General features: G+C 37.9%; 1 protein-coding gene across 4 annotated transcripts in view; it reads left to right on the plus strand.

Moving 5' to 3' along the window:
* AQP9 (aquaporin 9) overlaps positions 1-5980 on the plus strand; it is a 48537-nt gene extending 42557 nt beyond the window's left edge. For all 4 annotated transcript variants that reach the window (XM_038580538.1, XM_038580537.1, XM_038580539.1 and 1 more), the window contains exon 6: positions 2984-5980. In XM_038580538.1, coding sequence (XP_038436466.1) covers positions 2984-3158 — 175 coding nt within the window. In that variant the 3' untranslated portion in view covers positions 3159-5980. The remainder of the gene's footprint in view (positions 1-2983) is intronic.
* Positions 5981-12751: the final 6771 nt, after the last annotated feature.

The following is a 12751-nucleotide window of genomic DNA, read 5'->3' on the forward strand; positions in this document are numbered from 1 at the left end:
ATGTTCTAAAATAGGTAGAAGTCTTGCCTATTCTCTCGTGGCTTTGTCAAGTATATGGTAGGAGATCATGTCTGTGGCAAAAATGCTAGAATCATCCACTGCCAAATGAGCTCCATGTCCCTCCATGTCAGGGTCTTTTCTTTTCATGCATTGGTTTATTCATCCCTGCAGCAACCTGATCTCCTATTCAAGGCCCTGTGCTAGAGATGAAACCCTGCTGCCCTTCTGCTTCCTTTGCGTTCTGTTTCAGAGGGGTCAGCATAAGCGCTTACACAAGTTGAAGCTGTCAAGTGCCATTAAAGAGATTTGACTTGTTGACTCTAGGACTTGAGAGGTTTACAGCTCCAAATTTAGGAATTATGGAGGTAGAAATAGAGGCATTTTATAGTATTTGGACATCTTGAATGGGGGACAGTGAGGATATTTCAGGTAGAGAGGATACTGTATACAAAGACAGAATGTTAAAATAACTAAGTGATCTAATCTAGCTGGAAGGGTACGTGAGGAAGGCTGGAAAGGACAAATCTTGTCAGGTCACGGAGGATCTAGACTCCCAGAATGAAAAATTTGGATTTGGGCCACTCCTTATTCTGGAGATTATGGGAAGCAGCAAAGGATGTAGAGCAGAAGTTTGACATACTTAGAACTCCAATTTAGTTAAATTAAAACTACATCACTACATACAATAGATTAAAAAGGAGAGAGTAGGGCAGCCCCGGTGGCGCAGCGGTTTAGCGCCGCCTGCAGCCCAGGGCGTGATCCTGGAGACCTGGGATAGAGTCCCACGTCGGGTTCTTTGCATGGTGCCTGCTTCTCCCTCTGCCTGTGTCTCTGCCTCTCTCTCTAGCTGTGTCCCTAAGAATAAATAAATAAAATCTTTAAAAAAAAAAAAAAAAAAAAAGGAGAGAGTAGAGGAGCAAAAGCCAGTTAGAAAAGAGCTAGCTGGCTGGTAATCTTCAAAAATTCCCAAGAAAACCTTTGAGGGATAGCGATCTCCAGAGAGTTCCAATCTCCCTCCCTTTCAAGGTCTCCTATCCCTGGTAAGCATCTCAGGAGATATCCTAGCTTGGATCTATACCCAAGGCCTCTGATAAAACCAAGACTGCCTAATTCTCTGGTCCTCACTTGCTTCTGTCTGGCAGGCAATGAGGATGACTGGGGACTGGGGCAGGGGGCACCAGAGGGTCTGTCTGACAAGGACAAGTCAACAGACCATGGCTAACCCTTGCTTTTCCCATAAATATTAGGATGTTTTCCATCTACTCTCTCCCCAGTAATTCACATTAAGGTTTTAATGACTTCATGGATGAAAGATCTCAGGGGTATCGTTAATATTTTAAATAGTTTACCCAAAGGAATAAATGATGGTGGTACATAAGTGAGTAACACGGACATTTCCCTGGCGCACCCCACATCACCACATGCATATGACACTGTGGACATGGAAGACTGACCAGGCAGGAAATCATGTGTGAGGGCCTCCACTTATGACTTGTGACCCTGGTACAACATGCTCAGCCCAGACAGAAGAAAGTCCGGCCAGTTAATGGAGGACATGTGTCTTGGCAGATACCTGGGACCCTAATCTGTTAAAGGACAGTGGGATTCGCCAGGAAATCATGATGAAAGAAAGGAAATGACAAGTGAGACAGCTTATACTTGCTTCATGTGTTTACCAAAGAGAAGGCTCCTAGCTCTTTAAAGTCCATGTACCTCTCATAGGAAAGTCCTCCTGGATTCCTGGGGGCTTGGGAAAGGGCCCTGGGAGAGCAGAGAAGTGCACAAGTCCTCTCTCCTGTGCAGTAAGAGCGACATCTGGTGGCTACTGTGCTCAACCTCAGGGCTCTTCCCTCCAGCCTGCATTCCTGATCCAAGATTTCTGGGTCCTAGGGACGATCCAGGTAGAAGGGATCACCAAGCAGAAGGAAGAATGGAGGTCAAGGGCAGGGCTTATTTCCTTTAATATCCTTTCTAATCCAAACGTAATACTGTAATACAAACAAAAGGCCACCTGGAACATATGTGTGTTATTAAGCAGAATGAAAAAAGGAACAACCATGAGCCTTTCCCCAACTGTGAAGTCCTCAAGTGTATGTGAGAGCTCCTGCCCTTTCCCCACGGCCTCCTCCCCATTATCCTCAACATTGGTGTTTCTCATTCCTCTGCTTTAAAACAGTTTTATCTGAAATGTATAAATCCATGAATAATGTTATAGGATTATTGTATAGTTTGGCTTGTTTCTGAACCTTGTGTTCCTTCCTATGGAGTTATTTTAATGGATTTCCTATCTTCAAAGAAGATGGTGACAATTTATGAAGGTGCCTGCTTTCTCTCAGAGCTATACTTTTAGTATAATGTATTGTCATTGAGGACTTCTGCAAAGGACAGAGAATCATGGCAGGAAGCCCTTTATCAGAAAGTAGCTTTAAGCTGTGACCTTAGAAAATCAGCATGAAATTAAATTATATTTAGTAGGTAATTCATATATCAACCTTCCATTTTTTAAATTCATTCATTGACAAACATTTCCTGATTGGTTTGTTCTGTTTTTTGTGTTTTGTGTGTGTGATTGCCCTCATAGACCAGCCCTGCCCAGGAACCTCTCCACATCCTTCCATTAGTAATCCCCAGGATTCATCATTTAAGAATGGAGGAAAGACGGTTCCTGAATAATCAACCAGCACTGTCCCTAGATGCCTCCAATTCTGACAGTGGGTTCAGGGACTGTCTTTCCTGAAAGAAAAATAAATGGGACATATTGTCTCACGGGTACTAATAGGACAATGGAATCAATCATTTGAAATCAGGTATATGGAAAATCTAGGATGATGATTGCCAAACTGCAGTGAGTGTCCTTATACTTAGCTCTTGCTGAGTTAAATGGAAACCATGAGCAGGAGAAAGACTGGCTTGTTAGTGAATAACTAGTAAGGCCAGGAGGAAGATCCAAATGGTGTATCACTAATTTCTTGTTTGATTTCAGAGCTGGAAATAACTTCTGGTGGATTCCTGTAGTGGGCCCTTTGGTTGGCGCTGTCATTGGAGGCCTCATCTATGTTCTTGTCATTGAAATCCACCACCCAAATCCTGATCCAGACTTCGAGACGGAACAATCTGAGGACAAACCAGATAAATATGAGCTTAGTGTGATAATGTAGTAGTGTGCTTAGTTTGGGTTTACAATCGGCTGAACTAGTGTTCTCTTCAGAAAAGATGGCATCCAGGGGTCTGTGTTTTCATAAGACTAGAATGGAATCCACCCAATCTTCTCTGCTAGCCGTTGTGAGGCACCTAATTGTAAAAGCATTCAAGTGAAAGTTTGCAAATGCTGACCTCTTCACCAGTTTCCCACAGGACACCACTGACTGTCCCCTGAAATGGCCTTATCTCCTGCTCTGTTTGTTTCATCCTTTGATGGGAATCCTTGTTACTAAGCAAGCACTGGTAACTTAGAACCTTGACCATGGACTTATTTGCATGATCTTAGCTGCATTACCTGTACAGAATAGCATTACAAAAGCTTTGTTTTTCCACAAAGATTATGTTTTGAGTATCAACCAAGACTAAATTGGAAGGCAACACAGTGATTTCAGTTAATATGTCCATGAATTAGGGAGCTAATGAGTTTACTCTGTAGTTATGTTGTGCCACTATATTTGTATAAATACCGATATTCTTCAAACCTAGGGATATAGGAAACAGTAGAATACATCTGGAAAGCACAGGGGAAGGACATTGTGCCATTCAGAAGCCTCAGGAGACAAGATAAATTTGGGAAACCAAATGGAATTTTTTAATGGAAACCATTTATCAGATAAATCTCTTGCTCTTTGCATTTTAGAGGGCACCAATTAATTTTCTTGTCTTTAGCATATAATAACCTAAAATACAACTGTAACCTCAGTCATGAAAATTACATCACCCTATATTTTTAACTCCAATGTATTTTCCTAATTGTCCACTTGAGGAGAGACATTTGACAAGTTGAGCCAATGGCTGCACTCATCCATTATTCTACACATGCCCCGAAACCAAAACTGGAAGCCATTGGATCCTGGTCTAGTGGAATCTTCAGGATAGATGGTCCTCGGAAAGATAATGTTACCTTTCGGGCTTACAATTCACAAAACGCTTTCAAGGTTATTATCTAATTTAATCCTCGTAGTGACTTTCTGAAGTAAATGCCATGCTGCCCATTTTATCAGATATGGAAACAAAATCTCAAGGAAGTTAAGTGAGTTGCTTAAGGTCACATGGAAAGTTGAACTTCATCTAATGCATCCCACACCTTTCAGAAGATCAATAACTGGCCAAGAATATCACCTAGCCCTCTTTGGCTGTCCAGAAGACATGGGATTGGCAGCTGCCAGAATGTGTACTCCTTCTGGATATAATGGTCCTGGGATCCTAAAATATAAAGACCTTCATCATATGGTTTTATTCCCTCTGTTACTGAAACACTAACAAAAGGAAGAGGTAGCAATTTGGTCATATTTTTCATGTGTTGGAAAACATTATCAGAAGGCCTCTCTTCCTAGTCCACCCTTGCTCTTTCTAAGTCTCACTCACCCCTCCTTCCCTGCGAATCACAAACATTACATTACGTTTGGGGGATTTCCCCCTGGTCAGGCTCTTCCCTGTGAAGTTCCCTAATTGATGTCACTTTGGTGACAAGTCTCTGAGAGTTACAAGCACCAGAGAAATTGCTCTACATCAAGCGATGCACCTTCAGTCAAAGCATTTAAAAGCCCAGCATTCCCAGAGGTATCGAGGTTCCCAAATGCTTTGTGATCATAACAGAACAGAAAGTAAATGTGAAATGTCTCCAGTGGCCTATGTTCTATAAGCTAACAACTTGGAATTTTTTTTTCTTGCTCTGAAACTACCTGGATATTTCCTATTTGAAATAAAATCGGTGGCTCTTTTTTAAAGTTTTTTTTTAAGTTTTTATGAGTATTATGACCGCTAAATATGCATGTTTACCCTGTCTACAAATTGAGATTTCCTGGGGAGCTTTTAAAAAATACTCATGCCCCGTTAATCATTTGTAAATACTGCAGTGATTCAAATGTGCGACTGGGGTTGAGAACATTGACTTGGTTAAATTATAATATATCTAAGATTTCTTTGAGAACCACATCTGGTGGTGCCCAAGTGATTTCTGGGAGGATTCCCAATAGGGGGCAACTTTACCCCCTTTTCACTCCATTCTGCTGCTCCCGCAAAGGGATATTTGGCAGTGTCTGGAGAGATTTCTGGTTGTCACAATTGGGACAGAACAGTTGTTAGCATCCAGGGAGAAGTCAGGACGCTGCTGAACATCCTACAAAGAACAGGACAGCCTTCGATGCCAGCCTCACAATAAAGAATTATTCAGCCCAAAATGGCAATTAGGCAGAAGTTGAAAGATTCTGAATTTGAGAACAGGTAGGGGGAGGAATAAGAGAAGACACTGAAACCCTGTGTCTTGAATCAAGTTCTGCAAAAACAGAAATGCCAGACAATTATAATTATTAGAGGAAGAGGCAACCTAAAATTTGAGTTTTCAGGTTGGATTGTGGAATCCATGATCCATGCAGGTGTGCATTAAACACTAACTGGTGATTAATGACTGGGATCATGAAGAGGAAATACACACTTATGGAAATCAACCACAGGAAGGCTTTTTTTAAATGGAAAAAAAGGTACTCTTGTTTGAGGTGCTCACATTCAAATTCTTCCTCTCACCCAGTTTATAAGTGGGTCTTACCTGTGGCTGGTTCTTTTGCCAGAGAATGTCTTTGTGGTTGAATGATCTGTATTGGAAGTCAATTAGAGTCAAATAACCTATTTTTTAAAATAGATCCTTTAGAAGCTGGAATTGTAACATCCTCCCCTCCTCTCTTCCTTGTCGATCAGAAAACTTAATAGAAGCATTTATTTTAATGCCCAAAACAGAATTTCCCTATGATTCCTGCACTCTGTTAAGATCTCAAAGCCTGTCAAATGTTGTAGAACTTTTCTAACCAGTAGAAACCAGAGTTAATACTCAGCTATTGAAGAGGTTAAGTGAAGTAGAAATGTCACATTTAAAAGTCTGATCCTTAAAATATAAATTATTGTTTCCTTTAAATTGCTTACACACATACACACAAACATACACACACACGTCTTATATAAAAACACATCAGTGCTCAAAAATATCATCATGGAAAAGGATTTACAACTTCCAGTTAAAAAGAATGGTTTACAAGTTTTATTTAGCCATGGAACCTATTGTTCAAATAAGATCTTATGTGGTAACCACTAGTAAACCAAAGCTGCTATTAATAGAAAGAGAGTGGGGAAGGGGGTAGGAGTCACCCTGCCTGTGATACCCTCATCTGCCCCCAGCCCAATGCTGAGGGGTCTCTGCAAAGAAACTGTATGTGTGTATGTGTTGGGAGGGAGATCTTCAGAACACAATTTGAAAATCGTTGATAAAGGACTTGGGACAAGTTGTTGATGAACATTTTTGTAAAAGCATGAGATACAAAGGCAAAACCTACCTAAGGTCATAGTACTCCAATCTCAGGTAATTTTCCAAAGACTTCTTAATAAATTAATTAGATAGGTTGAAGCAGAACTACTTAACCCACCAAACATCATCCACAAAGAGATGTTGTATATCAACTTGCAAACTGCGAATTTAAGTTCTCTAAGATGACATGTTTAACTAATCGCAGCAAATGGAGAGAAACAATGTTAGTCCTGGGTTAGTTACTGGGTTAACTAAGTCTCTATAAAAATAAATAGATAGATAGATAGATAGATAGATAGATAGATAGATAGATGATAAATAGGTAGATAGGTAGGTAGGTGGATGGACTGATCCACCAAGCTCCAACCTCTTACTTGCTGCTAGAAACGGACTAGCTCTTACCTAGAGAAGCCTCTCTGTATTGAGGAAAGAACGGCCTCCACATGAACTGAACATGAATAAATGAGCTGAATGAGCTGAGAGAAAAGCCAGGGAAGTGTGTGTGGATAGAGATGCTGCCCAAGTACAGTTTGACTCTGTCTCCCTCCAGATGTGTTATTTGTGGACTTTAGACATGTATGCCTTTGTGGGCCCCTTCCTTTGCAGAATCTTTAAAAATAAATAATGTTTTATGATTAAACATTATTTAATGTTATCAGGCTGGTTATAGATTACATACATATTTTTCTGTTTTGTTTTGGTTTTGTTTTAAAAATTTACTTATTTGAAAGAGAGCAGGGGGTAGGGATAGAGGGAGAAGCAGGCTCCCCACTGAGCAGGGAGCCCAGTGCAGGACTCAATCCCAGGACACTGAGATCATGACCTAAGCCAAAGGCAGATGCTTAACTGACTGAGACATCACTGAGACACCAGTGGTTCATATGTTGTTTTTCTCATATGATGCTAGAGAACATTAAAACATTTTCATGGGTTCTAGGCATCATGCTCAATGAATAAATAGGCCCTGCCTCCTACTTTCTCCCTCTAGCACGCTCCTCTGGTGTCCAAGCACCCAGTTACAATGCAGCCTCTTCCTGTGGCTCTCAGCTGCCTGCTCATAGGTTCTCAGATAATAGGTAGAAGGGCAGACTGAGCCCAAGAATAAAGGGATGGAGACTGAGAGAGCCTTGAGAGTGCTAGAGGTTGTGAGGGATACTCCAGAGGCCAGTCCTACAGCCATGGGAATCAGACACATCTTGATCCTTCCTTCTCCATCACAAACACTAAGTAAAAAAGGGGCTTCTCGACCCAAGAAGGAAGCAGTGAAGGCCTAGACACCATAAGCTCCAGAGATGCTATAATATGTTATTAACATGTAATTCTAGTGTATAGTCTTGCAAAGCATGTTCACATTCAGTATCCTGATAAAATTCTCAGAACAGCTGGATGAGTAGATTATTATACTCATTTAAAGGTGAGGAAACTGAGGCTCAGAAGCCTAAATGATTTGCACCAAGTTCCAGAGTGAAAGAGTGGCAGAAGTGGAATGCAAATCCCATGCCTCAGTAGAGTGACCACTGCTGTTTTATTCACCACTACTGTCCTAGTGCCTGGAACATGGTAGCTGCTCAAGAAATATTAATTGGATGAATGAAAGAATGGATTATGGAATCAAACTCCCTAGGTTCAAATCCTGGCTCCTCAGAATTTTAGTTTCTAGTACAGTAGCCGGGTTACTTAGTCTTAGTTTACTTATCTATTAAGTAGGTATAATAATAGTGAGATAACCAATGTAAAGCTTATAGAACAATTCCATGCCGTGGTATGTATTCAATAAATATGAACTGGTGCTGCTATAGCAGCAGCCATTTTTAGGAATGTTATCACAATATATTGTAGTTTGAAAATATGGAGTAAGGAAATCAGAATTTGGTTAGAAACTCTTCTCTTACATTCTATAATGTAGTAATTCTTGGTCACGTGTATCTTCTGGAGCTTTAGAATGGAATCAAATATAAGTTGTTATCAACTTAAAATAGATTGTTCCAGATAATCTGTTATGTGTAAGCCTCATGGTAACCACAAAGAAAAAAAAACCTATAGTAAAAAAACAAATGATAAAAAGGATATAAGAAGGAAAGAAAAAAACCCATCAAACCACAAAGGAAGAAGAGAAGAAGAAAGGAACTATAAAACAGCTAATAAACAATTAACAATATGGCAACAAGTACATACCTATCAATAATTACTTTAAGTATAAAAGGACTAAATTCTCCACTAAATGATATAGAGTGGCTGAATGGATTAAAAACAAAAAAGGAAAACAGGACCCATCCATATACTGCCTATAAGTGACTCACTTTAGATGTAGGAACACACAGAGACAGAAAGTGAAGGATGGAAAAAGATATTGCATGCAAGTGGAAACCAAGAGAAAGCTAGAGTAAACATACTCATGTCAGACAAAATAGACAGTAAAACAAAAACTTTGATATTAGACAAGGATGGATGTTACATAATAATAAAAATGTCAACCCAACAAAATGATATAATATTTATAAATATTTATGCACCCAATTTTGGAGCACCTAAATATATAAAGCAAATATTTTTTAAAGCAAATATTAACAGACTTTAAGGGAGAAATAGACACCAATACAATAACAGGCAATTTTAATACCCCACTTTCACCAATGGATATATCATCTAGACAGAAAATCAATAATGAAACTTTGGCCTTAAACAACACATTCTACCAGATGTAGTTAAAAGATAGACACAGATCATTCCAACCAAAAGCAATGAATATACATTCTTCTCAAGGGCATATGGAAGATTTTCCAGGATAGATCATATAGTAGGCCACAAAATAAGTCTTAAATTTAGGAGGTTTGAAATCATGTCAAGCATCTTCTGATCCCAATGGTATGAAACTAGAAATTAATTACATGAAGAAAACTGGAAAATGTAAATTATGTGAAGATTAAACAACATATTAACAACCAGTGGGACAAAGAAGAAATCAAAACAGAAATCAAAAAATACCTGAGGTAAATGAAAATGGAAATAGACCAAAAGTTGTGGGATGCAACAAAAGCAATTCTAAAAGGAATGTTTATAGCCTAAAATGTATACATGAATGAAAAGAAACTTGAAGAGCCAAAACAAATGAAAAAAGGAACAAAGTGGGAGGACTTACACTATCTAATTTCAGCCCTTTCTATAAAAGCCATGGATGGTATGCCATTAACATAAGGAGGGGCAAATAGATTAATGAAACAAAATAGAAAATACAGACTTTGATCCACATTCATGCAGAAAATTGATTTTCAATAAAGGAACCCGTGTAATCCTACAGAGAAAGGACACAGGTTTCAAAAAATAGTAATGAATAACTAGAAAAGAGGAAACCTTGACTCCTACTTCATAGTAACATAATACACAAAAATTAATTCAAGATGGATCATTGGCTTCAGCATAAAAGCTAAAACTATAAAGCTTCTGGAGAAAAACATGGGAAGATATATTCACAACTAGGATTGGGAAAGATCTAGTAAAAGAATATAAAACAATAAAAATAGATTAATTGGACTTCTACAAAATTTAAAACTTCCACCCATTAAAAGACACCGTTAAGAAAATGAATGTGCAGGGCACCTGGGTGGCTCAGTCAGTTAAATGTCTGCCTTTGGCTCAGGTCATAATGCCAGAGTCCTGGGATTGAACCCTGCATCGGGCTCCCTGCTGAGCTCCCTTCTCCTCTTGCTTGTTCTCTCTCTCTCTCTCTTTCTCTCTGTCAAATAAATAAAAGTCTTAAAAAAAAAAAAAGGAAATGAATGTGCATGCCACAGACTGGGGAAAATATACTTGTAACACCTATTAACTAACAGAATATCTAAATATCTTCAACCCAATAAAGAAGACAAACAGATCAATTTTTTAAATGAGCCAAGGACTTAAGTAGACACTTTATTAAGGAATATATATGAATGGCCAATAAGAATATCAGTGAAGTTCAAATTAAAACCATTATATAAAGTTACAGGCACTAGAATGGTTAATTCCAAAATGCACTGGACAACAGTAAATAACAGTAGCTGAACTCATATATTATCAGGGGAAGTGCTAAGTGGTACTACTTTATAAAAGTGTTTTTTATTAAGTTAAACATATATATATCCCATAACTGCATTTCACTCTAATACTTACCCAAGTGAAACAGAAAATATGTTCACCAAAATACCTTATATAAGAATGTTAAGAATGTTCATAGCATCTTTGTTCATTATAGCCCTAATCTGGGAAAAATCCTAATGTCCATCAACAGGAAAGTGGATATATAATTTGTGCTATATTCTTACAATGAAACATTAATCAGCAATAAAAAATAACAGGCTATTAATACATGCTACCTCTTGGATAAATCATTAAAACATGCAGAGTAAAAAAAATCAGACATAAAAAATACATTTGCTTCCATTTTTATAGAGCTTAAGGACAGGAAAAAGAAATCAGAGTAGTAGCGGCTCAGAGGTGGACAGCAATATTGGTTATAAAAGTGCCAGAGGAAGTTTCCTGAAAATATGGAAGCTTTAAATTTTTTGATTGGGTGAGAGGTCAAAACTCATCAAACCTTACACTTAAAAATCTGTGTAGTTAACTGTGTGTAAATAATACAAGAAATCTTCAAAAATATTAACAACTGATTTATCATTAGAAACTATAGAGGCCATAAATCAGTGGGATAGTAAATTCAAAGTAATAAAAGAAAAAGACAGTCAACCAAGAATTCTATGTCCAGCAACTATTTTTAGAATGAAGGAAAAGTAAAGGCTTACCCAGATAAACAAAAACTGAGAGAGTTTGCCACTAGAAGATCTGCACTACTTGAAATGCTAAAGGAAATCTTTCAGGGTGAAATTAAAGAACATTAGACAGTAACCAAATCGACATGAAGGAATAGACTGGTAAAGGTGACAATGTAGGTAAATATAAAAGGCAGTATACATGTGTTATTGTTTGTAAATTTTTTCCCTGTGATCTATTTTATTTTATTCTTTTAAATATTAATCCATTTTTTTAGAGAGAGAGAGAGAGAGCGAGCACAGGCAGGGGGAGGGCAGAAGGAGAGAGAGAATCTCCAGTAGACTCTTCACTGATCAGGGAGCCCAATGTGGGGCTCGATCTTACAATCCTGAGACCATGACCTGAGCCAAAATCAAGAGTTGGCCACTTAACCGACTGAGCCACCCAGATGCCCCTCCCATTGTCTATTTTAAAACATAACTATGTAACACAATAGTTATAAGGCTCTGTTGACAGCTTTATAATGTATAAGTATGTAATTTGTATGATGATAGTAGTATGAAATGGGAAGGGAACGAAGCTATGTAGGAGCTAAGTTTTTTACAATATTGAAGTCAAGTGGGTATTTATCAGAAGTAGGTTGTTACAAATTAATAAATTTATTGTAATTTCGAAGGCAAACACTAAGAAAATAACTCAAAAAATAGTAAAAGAAACGAGATAATTAAAATGGAGAACTAGAAAATATGTTTAACACATAAGAAGGCAGCAATGGAGGAATAAAAGAACATAAATGACATTAGACATATAGAAAACAAATAACAAAATAGCAGATGTAAATTCTACCTTATTAGTAATTACACTAGTGTGAATAGAGTGAGTACACTAAATGTAAATGGAGTGAGTGAGATGTGAGAAGATGAAGATTGGCAGAATGAATTAGAAAATATCATCCAGTCATATACTGTCTACCAAAGGCACACTTTAGATTGAAAGCCAAAGATAGGTTGAAAGTAAAACAATGGAAAAAGATACACACCATGCCAACAGTAATCAAGAGAATGTCTATACTAATATCAGAAAATAGGTTTTAATTAAAAAGTGTTACTAGAGACAGAACGTTTAAAAATGATAAAAGTTTCCATCTATCAAGAAGACATAAGAAGTATAAACATACATGGTCTTAAATATAGAGCTCCAAAATACATGAAGCAAAAACTTAGGGAATTGAAGACAGAAATAGACAATTCAACAATAATTGTTGCATATACCAATACCTCACATTTAATAATGGGAGGAACAACTAGACAGATCAACACCAAAATAAAAATCTGGAACAACACTATAAACCAGATAGACCTAACAGATATCTGTCTATAGACACTCCTTCAAACAACAGAATATGCATTCTCCTCAAGTGCACATGAAACATTCTTCAGGACAGACCATAGGTAAGCCAGTAAGTTGCAATAAATTTAAGGGATTGAAGTCACACAAAATATGTTC

The sequence above is a fragment of the Canis lupus genome, chromosome 30 (assembly GCF_011100685.1).
Source record: "Canis lupus familiaris isolate Mischka breed German Shepherd chromosome 30, alternate assembly UU_Cfam_GSD_1.0, whole genome shotgun sequence".
In the NCBI taxonomy this organism is placed as follows: Eukaryota; Metazoa; Chordata; class Mammalia; order Carnivora; family Canidae; genus Canis; species Canis lupus.